General features: G+C 39.8%; 1 protein-coding gene and 1 long non-coding RNA gene across 5 annotated transcripts in view; one reads left to right on the top strand and one right to left on the bottom strand.

Annotated features, from left to right (window-relative positions):
* Positions 1 to 18,699, top strand: part of LOC141578168 (uncharacterized) — a 206,717-nt gene that overhangs the window by 169,640 nt on the left and 18,378 nt on the right. The gene's annotated exons all lie outside the window — the stretch shown is intronic.
* COL28A1 (collagen type XXVIII alpha 1 chain) overlaps positions 1 to 18,699 on the bottom strand; it is a 160,016-nt gene that overhangs the window by 137,854 nt on the left and 3,463 nt on the right. For all 3 annotated transcript variants that reach the window (XM_074367449.1, XM_074367448.1, XM_074367450.1), the window contains exons 3-8: positions 17,550 to 18,106; positions 11,379 to 11,399; positions 10,756 to 10,812; positions 9,093 to 9,146; positions 7,156 to 7,197; positions 3,337 to 3,363 (exon numbers count right to left, since the gene is read on the bottom strand). In XM_074367449.1, coding sequence (XP_074223550.1) covers positions 3,337 to 3,363; positions 7,156 to 7,197; positions 9,093 to 9,146; positions 10,756 to 10,812; positions 11,379 to 11,399; positions 17,550 to 18,106 — 758 coding nt within the window. The remainder of the gene's footprint in view (positions 1 to 3,336; positions 3,364 to 7,155; positions 7,198 to 9,092; positions 9,147 to 10,755; positions 10,813 to 11,378; positions 11,400 to 17,549; positions 18,107 to 18,699) is intronic.

Below are 18,699 nucleotides of genomic sequence, written 5' to 3'. Positions count from 1 at the left end.
TTACCACCAGTCTACTGTCCTGCCTTTCCTGGAATGTTAATGAGACAAACCCCTAACAGTTAAGTTATGCTTTATAGTTGATTATTCAGGTTATTTTGCAGACATTATATCAGTTAATCTGACATTAACTGGGGTAGCTATTATTAGCCCAGTTTCACAACTGAAAACTTGTGATTTAAACAGGTTAAGTAACTTGCTCGGGGAGCATAGAATTGGAGTTTTTGAATATTAGTCCGTGATAGCAGACTTCTAAGAGTTCTAATAATCAGAACTAAAAAGTAACAAAGTCAATTAGAAAAACAACTCAAGTTAGAATTTTCAAAGTGCGTTCGTGTATATCTATATTCTGAGCCTCAAAGCACTTCATCTTTTCTGGATAAAGCAATTCAACTGGGGAGGTTAAATGATTTACTTAAACATACATGCCAGCTAACAGCTCCTTGTCTGGTGCTCTCACTACTAGTTTCTGCTTCTGCTGCCACTTCATTATCTCTGTGCTGCCCTAAAGCATGCTACTCAACATGACACTACACGATGACATAAGGAACTTGTGCTAGAAGGTACATTGGTGCCCTGTTTCCTTCATTAAGGAAGTCTTGCTATGAAAAATAAATGTCAGCTGAAATAAACATATATTTAGTGATATATATTCTGGTGCAAGCTTTGTCTGATCACAAAATAGCAGCAGTCCACAGACTGACAGCCAGCCTGCAGACTGCACTTTGCTCTAAGAAAGGGAATCATAACTGTAGCCACCAATTATGGATGAAGAGTCTGTGCTGAAGCCTTTACATTATTTCTAATCCCCACAACATCTCTACTCATACATAAGGCTAAGAGAGATGAAGTAGATTGCCCACGAACTCAAGCTTGAGTCTGTTAGACTCCCAAGTCCATGTTCTTCTCAGCCATCCAAAGCTGAACAAGGCACACTGCCATGGTCTGCATGCTGCTTTCCAGTAACCTGATGCTTCTGCCTAGGTTCCTGCATTGGGTATGGCTGGCATCGGGAGCAGGAAAGAGGAAGGAACAGTTCTGAGATGTGTAGCTGGGCCTCTGTTCTCTCTCCACATCGTATTGTGAGTCAGCCTACCCAGGAAAAGCTGAGCTTTCACTTCAAACAAGTTGAACAGTTATTTCTGAATGCAAATGGAAAGTCACTATTGAAGAATCAAATTAGAACGCAATTAATTTAAGAATGTTAGACGGAAATAAAATGAGTCAAGCCACCAAAATATAAAACAGAAAAGTACTTAAATACACTCAAAATTCTTTTGGCCAGAATTCACATTCCATTTGTCCAGACAGATTTGTTAGCTATAGGGTCCTGATGTGTTAGGATTGGTTTGGGGCAGATTTCCATCAATGAAAATTTTGTGCTCATGCTGTATGCCTCTGCAAAGGCGTTTTCTTTTTTGGTGGGCTCATTAATCCCTGTGGAAAAGTCACAATTACAAAGTTCCAGAGAGCGAGGGCTTCAGAAAGCTCTGAGCAGGTTAGCTCTGCTCCCACCCTGTGACTGCGGGTGAGGCTGCTCCTGATGAAATTCTCTCATAGATGTCGATGGTTCAGGGCCCATTGGTTCTGACAACTTATATTTTCCACACGAGAGCTCCTCCAATGAGTCTATTATTCCCCAGAAGTTTAAGTGAGTCTTTTCAAAAATATATACAGAAAAGTTCCTAGTGTTGGTAATTAACTTGTTATGTAAATCAAGGTGAGGGAGGTGGGGCCTGGATAATTTTCTTCAACTATATATAGGGCAATTTTACAATCATGAAACTTTCTTTCTCTTGTTATCTCTTTATAATAGCACCTTACTTTTATAGACCAGCAAACAGTTTACGGTACGTGGTCACATCCATTATTCTATCTGATGCTCCAACCACCCTGTACATCAGTAGGCCAGTATTAATCCAGTTCTATATGGATGAAGAAACAGACACTCCAAGATGCTGCGCTACCCAGGTTCTTACGGCTAAGTACACAGTTGCAGCATTTCTTACACTCCTCCCCTTTTAGGCCTAACATTTCCCATGTTTGGGGAGATATTTATTTGCCTGTATGTAGGTTCACCCCTAACGTTTGCAGGGCCCAGGGCAAGAGTGCAGGCAGAGGCCCAAATACCACGTATCAAAATAGTTGAAAGGTACAAATCAAGCTAATAAACTAGTAATGTTCTAGCTTCCTTTTCTGACAAATATATCTTAAAAAGGAACAAAAAGTTAAAGAATTTTGGAATTTCTCAGAGGTCCACATGGGAGGTTCATGCCCACAGCCTACAGCTCAGCTGAGAAGTCACTTCCCACCTCCAGCTCCTTCCACTGCAAAAGGAGCAGTGCCTGTGTGTTCATGAAGGTGCCCCAGGCCACACAGCAAAGCTCCCTCCATGGCCCCTTCCTGCCGCAACAAAGCTTCCGTTGGTTCCCTGGGTTCCTGCATTCCCTGGGTTCCCTCAGGCCTAGGAAGAAGATGGACATGGAAGTGTGGTTTGTGTATGCCCTGGAAGTAGGCTCAGGCCGCTTTGCAGGGATTTCTGGGGTCTTGGTTACACAAAGCATGATCCAGGAGAAGAGGGCATGGGCCTGTCACCCTGCAGGCTCCTGTTTCGTCATGCGCGAGGCGGCTAGAGGAGACACAGAGCAGGACCCTCTAAAGTGCAGGCCTCTTGTCCAGGTCTGAGCGTTGTAGCACAGAAGGGGTGATAGGGACGTGTTCTGATTTCATGGCTTATGAGTGAACCATTGAACACTCTCAAAGGTTCCTGAGATCCTGTCCAATGCGTTAATTTCTTTTGCATCCGTTTGATTTCCTAATTTGTAATTTGCAAATAATCATAATCTACTAACCCATAACTTGTGTGTGTTTGTCACATTTACTCCCTCGGCAAGCTTTACCCAGAGGCCTTTACTACCTAAGCGGGATAGATCCCCTTTCACCCATGAGAGGGTCTTGTGTTGACTTTACATAGGAAGTTAAGCATCAAGGTAGCTGTAGTGCTGCTGTATCCATTGGTATGTGGAAACTTTTGGTCTGGATATCTGGGCTGCATTGCTGTTAAATTACGGTTCTGTACTAAAAGAATTCATATTTGCAGAGATAAGAGAGGCTGGATTCTCATTGCAGGAATCTTAGGGTACCTTCCATCCTTTATACCATGCACCCATATCTTAAGTTCTGTTATTATTTTATGTTAACAGAGTTAAGGATATACTTAGGAATTTGGGCATCTAGACTGACAAAAATAAAGGGAAATATATTCATTAAGTATATAAATACAGTTACATTTCTGTTTTTCTTTATGAAATTCTGGTCTCTTTGTTGTTACCAACTTACCTTCTCACCCTTGTACCCAGGAACCCCCTAATTAAAAAAGAAAAGAAAATGATATTAGAAGGCGTTGTTGGAAGAAGTATCTGATGTTTTTCATTTATAAAGTATAACAAAACACATCTGTACAGTCTTGGAAAATCAGACCACATAAAGGTAGGCTCTGTAACTTCCCTCTGCGCTTAGGGAAATGCATGTAGTAGGGGCAAGAAAGAACCTATTTTTCCCTTTAATACACTCTATTCTCAGTTTCACATATTTTTTTTCAAACCCAATTTCTTACCCTTTAGCCCGAAGCTAAAGGAGAAACTATACACTGAAACGCATTGTAGAAGTGACGACCTATAATCGTCCTTTCAAAATTGTTATATTGACTTTTAAACTATGAACTATCACAGCTGAGGCTGTTCCACAGAGACTGTTAGAAAAATTGGCTTTGAAAATGAGCTGAGATAATGGCCTCGAAAATGTCCGTAAACATTTATATCCATTATGGTCCTCCTTCTCAATTCGGCCTAGAGTATAGAACATCAAGGAAATGAATGGTTCCTTTATCAGCCCTAATGAGACAGTGACCTTTGAGTTGCTATATTTTATCTCATGCTAAATAAGGGGCCAGTGCTTCTGCGGCCCTTGAGCGTCGCTCCTGGGAATCCTGCACAGCCTTCTTCATTGTGTCGCTGCCCAAGAGCCCTTTAAGAAATACAATACTGAATGTTAAATGGACTGGGAAATTACCAACTTTAAGCAACAGTGAGTCTTATTCTAATAGGATCGCATGTCTTTTTCATATAACTATAGTTTCCAAGTATGAAAATAGAATCGTAAGACATGTTTTAGGAGCGTTGGTGAAACCAACGAATGAAACGAGGTATTCCTGTAGCTACGTGTGAGTCAGACTACAAACTTTTGTTGCGTATGACTTTTTTACAAAAGGTAAAAAGGAAAAGTTTAGGAAGGAAATAGCACTTCTCTCCAAATGTGAACTCCCTGAAACATTGAAGATAAAAGTAGAAGTCGTCCAAAAAATTGTTACTCTACCTTTTAATCCATGTTAAAAATACTTATTCAGATAAATGTTTTGAGGTTTAGTACTGTGCTTGAAATTAAAGGCCACATTATAGAAAGTTAAATTGGGGTTCTTTATAGAAACAATTCATGTTTGCAGCACTAAAAAAGGCTGGACTTCCAATCTCAGGAATCTTGTGGTGCCCTTATAACACACCACCACATTTAAAATTCTGTCATTAAAGGAATATTACTTTTTATAACATACTTTCTTTTCTGTTTTTGTTTTTGTTTTGTTTTTTTCTGAAATCTCTGGTTAATTTATGTTTGGTTGCTCTCAGATTTCTTCCTTTCAGGGCACTTTTAATTACTAGTTTTAAATATTCAAATTTAAGATATTCAAAACTACACTCATTAGTCTCTGCAAAATTTGCGTCTGACCTCCCTGTTCCTATTAATGGTACCATCATATTTCAAACAATGATGAACCAAAAGTTTATAGTCATCTTTTCTCCCTACTTGCCCCTTCCATTCTTTTCATCCAGCCAGTTAAAATTCTCCAAGAGCTCCCAGGGCACTTGGTTTTAAACTCACTCTCCTTGCCCTGGCTAACAAGGCCCTGTGTGACCTGGCCCTGTCTTCCACCCCACTGTTCATCAAGCTCAGGCTCTCTTCCCGTTTCTTGGCCCCTGCTAAGCTGGTTCCCACCTCAGGGCCTTTGTACCTACTGCTCTTTCTGCCTAGAACCCCCTCATGACCTTGTTTTATATTTTCATAATCCCTCTCACCGACTGAAATTCCTACTCGCTTGTTTGTCTGTTTCTTGCCTCCTCTGCACGAAAGCTGCATCATACAGGGACTCTCTGCCCGGCTCACCCCTGTCTCCCCAGCACCTAAAAGAGGGCCTAGCGCATAGCAAGTGCTCAGTGAATACTTGTCAAATGTCTGAGGTAGAGCTAGTCCCACATCCTCTCATGTCTATCCTGTCCTGGTTCTCACAATGTTCTCCTTCTTTCTATTCTGTCATTATTGTACCCCACGTCTATCCAATGTCATGGGAGCCACCTATGTAATTTTGAATTCCTTAGTAGTCACTTTAAAAAAGCAACAATGAAAAGATGAAGTTAATTTTTAATACTATATTTTATGTATCCCACTAGGTCCAAAATACTGTCCTTTTAACATGTTATCAATCTAAAAGTTATCAATAAGATATTTTACATTTTTGGGGGGTACTAAGTCATCAAAATTCTGTGTGTAGCTTATTCCTGCAGCACCGGTCCATTCGGGCTGGCTGTTGTTCCGCAGCTGGGTAAGCAGACATGGCACACGGCTTTCACACCGGCCAGAGCAGCTCTGGCTGATGTCCCCGTCGCTCTCATGCAGGCTGCAGCAGCAAACCTTCTTTTAAGTGCTCCTTCCATCTGCTTGTTCCCACTTCAGTTTCTCTTTCAGAGCCATGCTAGACCAGACTTGTCTTCCAAATACGCAGCTCTTGGGTCATGCGCCTCATCTAAAGCTCGGGAAGTGCCCGTCACCCAGCAAAGCACAGCCTTCTGGCCGGCATCGAGCACCCACTCTGCCCTTCCAGCCATGTCTGACAATCCTCCTCTTTAAGCACATTCCCCACTCACTGCCTTCCCTCTGGTGCTGCTCACAGCACTCTCCATCTGGAATGCCTGTCCCCCTCCGCCTTCCCGTTCTGTCTTTACCTGTCACCATCCTACACTCCTCAGGGGTCATCTGGTAGAACCTACCCCACTAGCCCGAGTCTTCTCTGAATGCCCATAATACTTTGTGCATGCAATTTTTACAATATTTTGACATTCTGCTTCATATTGTAGCTGTTTTTTTTTTTAACATGTAAGCTTTTAGATTTGTGTTGTTTTTTTTTTTTAATGGAGGTACTGGGAATTGAACCCAGGACCTTGTACATACTAAGCATGCACTTTACCACTCTATACCCCCACCCCTCTAGGGATTTTTTTTTTTAATATTTTATCTCTCCTCAGAGATAATGAACTTTTCAAAAATACAAGTTCTCTTAGTTTTATTTTTCCATAACAGTAGACTTTACTTGTAGAAGATATCTAAGAAATGTTTTCTGAATGAATAACACAAATTTCTGAACGAATCTCCATTGAGATGATCAAACTTTCTGTCAGACTTTTTCATGACATTAATTAAAAACACCAAAAGGACCGTTTTTAAAACCTCTGGGCCTGAGTCCTGGGCTGTCATCCCAGGGGACAAGCTAGGAGAAGTGTGAAACTCTCTGCCATGTGCTACACAGCTGCAGCTCCCCAGAAGAATGCAGAAGAAGAAATGTACTATAATTATTTCTCAGACTATCTCTGACATCTTCTGATTTTAGGGCTAATAAATCAACTAGAATCATCTCTTCTTTTGTCTGTAGAACTGGATTTACAAAAGCATAGTTGAGATTATATAATTCTTATGTTCCCAGAATTTTAAATTATTCTTTATTTAGTCAAACAAACAAACAAACAAAAAAACCACAAGAAGCAAAGCAGAGTATTGTCTTATTTCAGCCCTTCACAAATCTCAAACTGCATATCAAGGAATGTCATGCAGTTGACCACCTTGTCCCATCATCCCTCTTTTTAAACAGAGTGTTTTCTCCTCACATTTCCACTTTTAAGATCATAGCTGTCTGACTGCCTGTCTGAGCCATCAAGAGCACATGTAGACATAAATCACTTTTGCACTTGAACTGCAGGGGTCAAAGTAACTCGTTACAGAATCTTAGTGCCCTGGGATTACTTTCTTAGGAAGGCATTCCAGTTGTGTACGTACCCCGGGGCCTCTTTCTCCAGGTTCCCCTTTTTGAGCATCGCCCTGTGACAAAAAAAAAAAACAAACCACAATCAAAATTCCACAGCTCTGCAAGGTGACTAATTGCTCAATAAAATGCACTATTCAGAATTCCCTGATTAAGAGAACCCAGTGGGGAAAATATCTTTGGCCTTGACCATTGACATTTTCACCAGACTGTCTAGGGAAGAAAATAGCAGCTCAGATAGCCTTTGCCCTTTGGAGTGAAGCCAGATGTAGAGGGCGCAGAATTCAGGTACATTTTCACAGCCCTGGCCAAGTCTTGCATCCTAGTTGAACAACACAGCCGTTGTTCTCAAGTAGGGCATTGTACCCACTCGGAGCCAGCCACTCTGGCTTTTCTCCAAGGGGCTTTGGAATGTTTTCCAAAATGTCCTTAAGAGTGATGGCTTGATTTCAGCAAGACTTAGGAAAATATATTATGTGGCACAAAATTACAAGCTAAATAAATGAAATGTGCACACAGACTTATAATAGGTATCTAATAAAACAAAAAGAACACAAGATGGCATCAATTCAGACCCATAGAAAGTGAGTGAGTGTAGGGTGTGTGTGTGTGTGTGTGTGTGTGTGTGTGTGTGTGTGTGTGTTGTAAAGCCACCCAAGGATGCTTTACATTTTCTTTCTTTGACAAGCAGACAGTTGGCAAAAATACTTTCATGCATTTAACTTATTATATTATTCATTACATCCCCTAAACATATTCTCAGAAATAGAGTTATTGGGGTTAAATTTTAAATACTTGAAAGGTTTCTTATGTAGAGCCAATTGCATCCCCAAACGTCTGTGTCTGTACCCAGTTACCTTGGCAATGAAGAGGAAACCAGTTTCACCACCACGTTGCTATCACTAGTTATTATCATTTAAATATTGTTGTGTTCACTGCTGTAAGAAATGGTTTTTTTCTAATTTGAAATACAGAAAAAAGCAAAGTATGTGAACTAGAAAGTTGTTCCCCACTCCCTAAGGAAACTCCAACAAACTTAGAGTCCAAAGTTTCTAAAATGTGAATAATTGGTAGTAAAGAGTACCTCATGGTATCTATTTAAATTTAATTCATTATCCAGTGAAATTAAACATTTTTCTATTTCTTTATTTACTGGATTTATTTCCTCTCTTGGAAATTATGTCCTTTGACCATTTAATTATTAGAGAATTTATATTTTCTCATCTGTTTTGTAAAGTCTGTATGTACTATAGCAATTAACCCAATGCCCGTGGTATTTGATGCAAACATATCCTATATGTTTTCCTCTTTATTTTCATTACTATTTTTATTATACCCAAGTTTTCCTCAAATTTTCACATAGTCACATCTGCTAATCTCTCTACTATGATTCCTTCAATTGCTCTTGAACTTGGAAGACCATCATCCCAATAATGATCTGTTTTTTAACATTAACCTAGGTTTTGGTTTTTTTTTTTTTTTGATGAGTAGACAAAGAAAAAAATTGAGGAAATGCCTGAAGATAGTCTGGGAGTAGAGACAATCTGGTGTTTTTTCTATTATTATTGTAGGTCAGTTATCCATAAAGTGGAGTCATAAATACAAGTGCCAGTGGAAATCTGATATGGAATATGTACAAGCAATTCATGGAACACTGCAGTAATTAACTTAGACGCCCATTGTTTAAGAACAAGTTTTTTTTTATTCAGTGTCCCTACGTTTCCTAAACTGGTTGACTAAAATGGGCATATGTGTCACAATTTGTAAATACAAGCCTGCAAAAACCAGACAGGAAGTGAACAGCCTGTATTCTTCACCAAAATCATCAGATTTTTGGCACTGACATATACTTCAATGCTCTTTGTTTTCTCAATGTTTGTTCTTTAAATAGAAGTAAATAGAACTAGAAGGAAATACATTAGTTTAAAGGAAAAGCTGTTTATTTATTTACCGGGTTTCCTTTTGGTCCTCGCTCACCTTTGATACCTGGGTTTCCATGTGTTCCCTGAAGGCAAAGGAAAAGGGGTTATGTAGAGTTGGCATTCTATTAGTCTCCTACACGTTACATTAATTTCTGATCAGTGTCAACCCATAAAATGAGGGAAGATTCTAAAACAACTTTACCTGCCAAGCAGAGATTCAACTCTGTTTTGTCCTTTACTACACAGCAGGAGGATGGCTCTGTCTTGACCAGGCAGATTCTCTAGATTTGCTCAAAAAAGGATACTCTCTCTCTCTCCCTGATGTCCAAGGGACAATTTTAAAAGATGGGAGAAGACAGTTCTTCCATCCTGTTCCAGAAAGGCATTTTGTTTTCCTGTTCTCAAACCACCCAAAATCTCCCCTTTGCGTGAACTGGTTTTGGGAACATTCAATAAACGTTAAATAGCATGGTTCTCCGGCTTATCCATATTAAACCTGTCGTGGTGACCTCCCCTAACAATATCGTGTGACTGAAATTGTCAAATTAGCTCAGTGGCTGTACATTTTCTTACTGTTAATTCTAAAACATAATTGAATATCCCAGGTTAACTTTCCCTGGTAATCTCTCGGTACAATAAGCATAAACTAAAACGTTATAGGAAGGGTAAGTTAAACCTTTCCTTTGATCTTGGTGTGTCTAACTTGTACTTTGAAGGAAAAAAAAAAGCCAAACACTCCCACTTTCTAATGCCTTGATTGGTAGCATGGTTTGAAAAAGGACAGGCTTTGGACCCAAGACTTAAGGGAAAATGTGTTGTAGTCTAAGAAATTCACTGCACACATTCCCCTCCCTGCCCCCAAATAAAAGCGTTGGTTCAAAACCTTTATCCATGCATTGTTGTCAAATATCTCTGCTGGACTTGGACTTCTAAGGTTGGAAATTACAGAAGTACATGAAATACTGAAGGAGCAGCATGGAGGCATCTGAAGATGTGTGTTAGAGAAAGGTTCAGCATCTCCAGCCATTGTGATGCCACTTCCAGTGCCTTCCCAGTGCAGACATGGCACCAGCCAGGTATCTGGCCAGAATATATGGAAGCACTCCTTTGGGGATTATCTTTTCAAGAATGGAATCGTTACAGTAAATCCTGCCATTTCCCTTTGGCTGCTAAGTGGTGTCTTCCATTTCACAGAACTCACTCTCATCCCCAAAGCCTCCTGATCAGCCGCCTCCGCACGAGGCATTTTGGTGCTGCCCTTGGATAAGTGCGAAGACACAGGTAACTTCTGGAGAGGTCTGTGTCACTTGCTCTGCGTGGAGTAGGATAAAGCTTTGCCTAAAGCACTGAGGATTTGTACGAGCTCTTTGTATCTTCACTTCAGTGTTGAGAAATTCTGGCCCCGATTGTCACATCAGAAATGATGCTAAAATAGCCTTTGTGGGAACAACTTCATCATTTTAAACCAAATCTGCCCTCAGTTCGGGTCAGTAAAATCCCAGGCTTATTTCTAAGGACAGAATGTATCCCTTTAGGAATGAAAGAAAGAAACAGCATTTCCGTTTTTGCTGCTGTGTGTACACAACCGCTTTTCAACAGCACAAAATAGTCTCGGTGTTTCTGGGTGTGAGCAGAGCTGTCATCGCTGGAACTCCTGACTCGACCCCAAGTTCGAAGTAGAAATATACTCACAGGAGGCCCTGGGTCGCCCGGATCCCCCTTCTCACATTCACAGATCTTGCGTTCACACTAGATCAACAAAGAAACTTGATATCAACATGCAATGAAATATAGCATTTTAAGTCTCATTCAGTGCATAACTAAATGGAACAGTCCCTTGAAGAAATTTTACCTTGTAAACATATGAAACTTTTGCTCTCCCTACTAAATTTTTCTGGGAAAAAGATCTAGTAAAAGCCAGCCAAAAGAGTATTTTAAATGTTGCCATGGTTAAATAAAATAGACCTCCCAGCAAAACAAAACAAAACACACACACACACACACACACACACACACACACACACACACACACACAAAACTGTAACATCTAGTTGCCTGTTAAAAGGGGAAAATAAAAATCACCCTCAAATGATTTAAATATTTCCTACTTTTTCTAAATTTTCCAACCTGCAGTGGATATGGTGGCATAAAAGAAATCAAATGGCTGCCTCAGAAGAGAGTGGCTCATTTTAAAAAGAAATTAAGCATTTTTATTTAGTCACACATTATCTTCTCGTGTGAGTTACAATGCTGATTTGATTTGATTATGTGAGTTTTTAGAGTAATTCATAGTAATCGAAGCATGTGGTGCTTACCTTCTTTTCAAATAAGACATCCTAGGAGGGAAAAAAGAATGAAACATTAACTCGATTCATGGTTCTGCTTCCCACTTCTTATTAGTCTTAATTATTCCCTATGGGATATGCAGTTTCCAAGAAGAACAGCAATTCAGCCTTTTCAACCTTGTAAAAGCAATAAAGCCCCAGCCAACCACCCAAGGAACTCTGAGCCACCGACTCACAGAAGACATGAAGGGCACTCAACTCATTAAAAATTATCTTTTTCTAGGAACTTTATCTTATTGTGTCCTGTGTTTTATCTTTTGTTTCCTTTATCAGCTCTGCAATCTCCATAATTTGGCTACAAGCTTAGTCAATCATAATGAGAAATTTCTCATTTTTACTTACAAAGACTTAGGCAGAATATGCAGTTGTGTATTTTCTCTATGTTTCTATCCCCATATAGATAGGCATTTTTTTTTTTAGCATTAAAACATGAATTTTAGGCTGATAACTTCATGAAATATTAATGAGCCTTAGAAGTCAGTGAGGTCTAGCCTCTCATTCTGTCGTGAGGGAACTTGAGATGCAGTTCTGTGACTTGCCCAAGGTCACACACTTGATCTGAGCTGCCTGACCAAGTTCAGTTGCATTTCCTACTTAACAACACAGAAGTGAGTCAGCCAGAATATTTTTCCAAACCACTTTAAATTTATAATTTTAGGGAAATTCACAGTGTGGTTTTTGCCCAACATCTAGGCCTCACTAACCTCCTCTAGCTCGGTGGGGTATCACCTGACAAGTGCACTAAAGATTGTGTCTCAAGACAAACACTGAAAAGAAGGTATGTCTACAGATAGAATTATTGCTTGCTTTTTTTTTTCAAACTTGCAGAAGTATTTTTTTAAATCATCTTTGATTGCTTTTATTATCATTTAAAAATTTTCAACCTACAGGTACTACAAAATTTTTATTCAATTTATATCAAACTTTCATTTTTAGAGCTATGATAATTGATACTGGTTTTAAAATTGAATTATTGCTTTCTTAAGGTAGAAGTTATGGGTCAAACTAATGCCTTATGACTGAATCTGAAGGGTAATTTACATACGATAAAGTGGAAAACGGGAGTAAAAAGCACTAGAAATATTGGTCACAAGATATTAAAAGTAAAGGATGTAACGAGGAAGCTAAAGATAAGTCAGGCTTGTGCCTTTACAGAGGACTTTGTCCCCTTTTAGTTTTGTTTTTACTTTTCCTTTATTTCCATATAAGTTAATAATTTAGAGGAAAGCTGCCGCAAAAAGCTTTGGGTGACTCTGGTGATTTAATCGGAGGAAGAATTAGGCTGGGAATTAAGTGCCATTCAGGGTTTTCACCCAGTTCCCATGGAAAACCAGTCACGTGGCCTTGGGCAAGTCAGATAATCCTTCCAGGTCATTTTCCACATATATATATAATGAGAAAGTTTGACCACATGGTCCCTGGAGCTGTAAAACTCTGGCCACAGACACTATTTACCAAATTCAGAGTCTCACCTATAGGCTCTCTTTCCCCCTCCCCTCTCCTCTCCCACCCCAGTGATTTTGAATTACTAGCTAGTGTAAATCCAGGCTGAAAGCAGATGAAATATTTGTAGCTTTAAGAACTAGGAGGTCATGTGGAGCATGGGAACTCAAACACACTGACAATTTTAGGGTAAAATGACATTATCCTCTCCAGAACATTCGACTGTGCCTAGAAAGTTGAAGGCTGCCCAGGACAAGTCCTTGTTTCCAACTGTTATCCCAACATCCCTTTCAGACATACCCTTGAAAAATTCTTGTACTTATATATTTCAGCATTCATTATTTTTAATAGTGAAAATTTTGAAATAATGAAAATATCCATCAATTGTGGAACAGATCAGTAAACGAAATACTACTCAGCAGTTAAAGTCAATTCACTGGGTCTGCATATTCCAACATAGATAAATTCCCAAAAACATTGAGTGAAAAAGCAAGTTGCAGATGGATACATACATGGTGATCCAAATTATGAAAATATTTAAAACATAAGTCAGAAACTTGGTTTCCTCTGGGAGGGGGAGAGGGAAAAGGAATTTGAAAGGAGTTCAAGAGAGACAATAAAACAACTAGTAATTGAAGTCGAATTGTAATATTTGAAAATAACTGCTGATACAAAGAAAAATTCAAAATTGCGTTACTTTATACCCTTTTATGAAAGCAAGATCCTTATCCATTTTAAACCCATGAATTTAGCTGCTACTATAGTTGATGTATAATTTTGCACTTTTTTAGCTTTTCCTTTGAAAATTCAATTTCTGCTTTGCCATATCACCCTTTAAAAATATGTGCCACAAGGCTTAAAAACCGTAACAAAACAACTGACTAATTATTTTCAGAGCTCGTTTGATTTTGTGTTTGCTGGAATTTATATTTCTGTGGAAACAAAAATGGACCCAAAATTGCACAATAGATAAAATTGTTTCAAACAAAGAACAAAGCTCCTTCCCTAAGGGCACTTATAGTCTCTAAGCCCCAGTGATAGAAAACAAACAGTGTACAGCCGGCCGTGTGGGAAGGAGGCCCTCGCCTTGAGGGGCAGAGGAGGGAGCGACAAGATGGTTTCTTGGAATTGGTGGGTTTTCTGGATAATTTTGAAGAAAGGATTGCAAAGGGTCAACTTATTGATGGAATGCTCTTCTATATGTCAAAGTTTATAAGGGAAAAAAGCCATAAAGACTAGCGTGGGCAATAAGACAAAGGAAGCCTTGAGGAGGGACATTTAAAAGGAGAGGACAGAAGGACCCACGTGGCCGGAGCTGGAAGCCAGGGAAGTACTGAGGCCTTCTGCTTCCGCAGGGAGGCAGGCTGTGTGGAGGACATGGTCAAAGCCAGAGGGAAGGGCACTTTCAGTGGAGGTCTAGGTGGATACTGCAGTCTAAATGAAAAAGTCTAAATAGAGGAGGGATCTCACCTGAGCAAAAGAAGGCACATTTTGTTAACGGGGTCAGAGTTTTATGATTGCATATGTGTGAGAAGAGAAGGCTAGGATGGAACTGCCAGCTTTGTGAATGACTATGAGGTCTATGTGCTGAGAAGGGAACAGAAAATGTGAGGAACACGGCAGGTTATTAGCATGAGGGCCAATGGATGAGAATTAAGAACTTACTAGGCAAGGGTTACAAACTCCATGACAAAAAAAATTTACTGCTTAATGTAGTAGCAGAATAGCCATTATAAAATCTTAAACAGAGAAAAGGAATAAGGCTCTAAACAGAGGAAGCCCTGAAAAACTGAGAAGTGGGCCATAATTAATAAATTAATAAAGCACAGGATTCTAAAGATGACACAAAAATCATCAAGTTGATCCCCTCTTGGTATGTGAGGGAGGAGATACACTAAATTGATGTTTTTCTTAATAGTCTCCAAAGAAAGAGATCAATTTGTCACAACCTTAATCCCTTTAAAATTTTTTTAGTATCAAAGGTGATAGAGTAAGGAATTTTTTTAGTCTCCATGTACTCTCTCTCTTGCTCTTTTAAAGGACCAAGTAGTACATCCAGACGATTGGTTTGAATTTGTTTCTTAGGGTTCAATACTGCTATGTAAACCCTAATAAAATAGCAATACAAATATTTTCTTCACTTTGGGATCATCAGGTCTCTCTTCGCTAATTTGGAACTCAAATGTTTTCATGGGGTTCTTAAACGATACTTCCTGAGAAGTGTCAAGGAATGTGCAATGGTTCAATGATTTGTCTTGGCTCCTGCAAAATCTATTCATTGTGGACATTCCTGTCCGTAAATTCAACTAAAATCTACTCTGCAATAAAAGGAACACATTGCTGACATAACAAACTACCCAGATGAATTTCAAAATCACTATACTGGAAATGAGAAGCCTGACACAAAAAGAGCACACAGGGTATGAGCCTATTTATATAAAATTCTAGAAAGTGTACGCTAATCTGGAATAAGTCAGATCAGTAGCATCTCAGGGGCAAGGGAAGCACGTCTCACAAAGAGGCTTGCGGAAACTTTTAGGGATGATGGAGATGTTTTGAATGCTTCTTGTGTTGGTGGATTCATGGGTACTTACATCTATCACAACTCATGGAATCGAGGACTTAAAGTAGATGCAGTTTTGTACTTAAACTAGACTCAATTAACTTATTTTTTAAGAGTTAATTACATCATTATTTCAAAATAAAAAGCTTAAAAATTGAACAATAGGTATAATAACAGATTAGATGAGAACTTTTTCAAATGGTCTGATCAATGCCATGAGAAGAGTCAAGTTCCACTTCCTAGACAGTGGCAATTTGAAACATTGAAACTTGGTGTATCTTTCTTTGAAAAGCCTAGTAAGCCCTTTGGATTCTGGACTTTGTTTGAGAAGCAGCACCTCCTTCTAAGAAGTGCCTTGTTCACGGGGCTTCCATCTGAACAAACAAGCTGAAAGCACAGGATCCTAAGGAAAAGCAGAGTCATTAGGATGCCTGGTCATTTTTTGGTTTCCCCAGAAACAGACAAACAGTTTGCTGCCAGGAGCCCATGTTCTCACTTGGGCAGGAGCTCCTGGCAATGGTGTGTCTGGAGGGAGCATGAACCTCCTGAGCCCACACATCTGGCTGAACAAGGAGCTGCTGTTCTGCATCTTCTATAGGCAGCCACGGGTGACTCATCACCACAACCCCATCTCCCCTGCACACGCTGGAGCCTTCTGTTTTAAGTTCAGTGATGAGGACTCCTTAAATTACAGCACAGGCAGGGCTCAGCAGTTGGCCAGGCATCCCTGCACGTTCCCCTTTCCTGCAGAAGAGATGCTCACGTGAGTAAGCATTCGCCCCATGCACCTGGGGGGCTGAGCCCATCATCTGTGGTCCAGGCAGAACTGTCCCCATCTACCCCAATGCCCAAGGGAAAAAGGCTAGAAACAGTAGTAGCTTTGATGGAGGGATGTTCCTAAACTGTTTCAAGGCAGTTTTGATTGAGAACACCTTAAAAAAAAAAAGTTACTATTTCCCCTCTCAATATCACTTAACAGGATTAAGTGTGCAGACTCCTGGGTCTTTGCCTGGCCTCAAATGTTCAACTATAAAAGGAAGATAATAATAGTACCCACATCATGAGATTGTTGTAAACATTGAATAAAATAAAATATGTGAAGTGCTCAGAGAAATGCCTAATACACAGAGAGCACTCAAGACATGATCACTATTATTCAGATAAGAAAAACTCAGCACCTCATGATGAAAACAACTGAGAGAGAAAAAAATCAGAGTAATCTTGGGAAAAAGAATTGGGGGAAGGGACAGAAGGAGCAAAACAATCTCTGCAGCGGGGCCTGAGGTTTCTTCCAGCCCATGGAAAAGAGCCACATGAAGTGCCCAGGACCTAAAGGACGCATTGGCCTTGGCTTCTCAGGAATTATTTTTAAAAATCAACATTTTTAAGAAAATCAATTTTTAAGACTTAACAAATCAACCATCTTATCGGCGGGAGTTTCCTCCTTGAGAAATACAGTGAAGAGGGATTTTGTTTCGATTGCTTTGCCTGGTGTTTCCCCAAGCAGCAAGGAAAGGCTCTCACGCACAGCCGAGCAACCAGTAAAGGAAAGCAGTGACATAGCTGATCAGACTCATCAAGGCTGACTCAGTGGTCTGATGGGAGAAACTGCTGGGCGACTTTTACATTGGGTGACCTTGTTACCACCTAAGAAATAGGAACTAGAAAAAAAAAAATTGGAAGTCTATGAACTTTGCTTGAGCATAATACGGCTACAGGTAACACAAAGAGTCAAAAAATATTTCTGCACATGTGGCATGGGAAAAGAAGAACTTAGTACAAATATAGCAGACTGCAAGTTGACCCCAAGTCAAATATAAGTCAGCAGTGTTCAGTGAGCCCAGGATGTAAAAACAGGAGTCTGAGGTGCATGATTGGAAATTAATCCTTCCCAAATCCTCAGCACTGGCTGACAATAAAGTTAGGAATGTAATCCCAAAGAATGAGCCTGGTACTTCCCCAGGTCATGTGGTATAAACCAACAAGGACGTAGAGAGACACACTGGAAAGATTGTACTTTCCACTTCTAAGGTGGAATTTTTTCCTCTCATCTTTTTGACCCAGTATCTATCCTTACAGAATTTGTAAACAAATGATAAAGAAATTTATATAAACCCAACCCATTAGGTACCTACCAGGCGATCCTGAATTTTATCTACAAGGGATGACTCATTCAACAGTAGAATGGGTTCATTGGGTGAATCCCCAGATATCAGACGAAGTTTGGTTTCATTGACTACAGGAGACAGTCCAATGGTGATAAATAATATTCCTGCAGTTCTGGCATCTTCAGAAATACTTCGAACATCTGGATTCTTTGGATGGTCGATGCCATCAGTCATCAGCAAAGCCACTTTCACGCCATCTTGACGCCCTTCTCTCTTAAGCAGGTGAGTGGCGTTGGAGATGGCATAGTAAGAGAAAGTACCTTGCCCAATGAAATTCATAGACTTGACCCTCTGTTGAAAAGTCTGTAGATCCTTCCAAGAAGAAAAAGGTGGATCAATTTGGACAGAGCTGCTGAACTGAAGGGCTGCCAGTTTGATGTCATATTTCAAGGAGCCAGCTGGGGTCAACTGGAAAACCCTGTCACTCAAACTGTCCACAAAATCCTTCTGTTTGTCAAAGAGAAAGAGTTTAGAACTTTCAGAGCTGTCCACGATGAAGACAACATCTATGAAGCAAGTAGAGTCTGAAATGGGACAAATAGGTTAGGCAAAATTCTTAACCCTACTCGTGCAACAAGTTTGCATAAGAAAAGCCCTGGGGTAGGGTGTTGTGTGTTGCTTGCTTCTGAGAGGAGAGGGAAGTGAAAAAGAGAGAGCCCTTTGGAGATAGGGCTTACTTTGTGAAAACCCAGATCTCTTTTCAAGTCTATAAATTCTTTTCCTTTTTTAAAATCAAGCAAATGAAAAGCAAACAAAGAAACAAAATACCATGTACTCTGAGCATCTTCCCAAGGTAAAACCTGCTTAAAGTAAGAGGAAAAGAAAGTGCATTGTAGCTGAAAAATTCAACAAACTCTGGGCAAAGTTGTCTAGAAGTATATAATACTCTGCCTGCTTCTCAGGTTGTGTGTCATAATGGCGAGGTCCATCTTGTTTCGGAGTCTTTTTTTTTTTTTTTTTAACTGTTTTGAAATCAAGGGAGAAATGACTGTACACATCCCATTGTAGCAATGGTAAGAGAGAGAAACCTAATAGAACTTAAGTCTGAATCCCAGCTCTGTAGTTTACAGGTTAATTTGCCCATGACCTTGAGTGTGCCACTTAACCTCTCTGGGCC

Source organism: Camelus bactrianus, chromosome 7 (assembly GCF_048773025.1).
Source record: "Camelus bactrianus isolate YW-2024 breed Bactrian camel chromosome 7, ASM4877302v1, whole genome shotgun sequence".
NCBI lineage: Eukaryota > Metazoa > Chordata > Mammalia > Artiodactyla > Camelidae > Camelus > Camelus bactrianus.
This window is presented reverse-complemented; position numbering and strand designations above follow the sequence as displayed.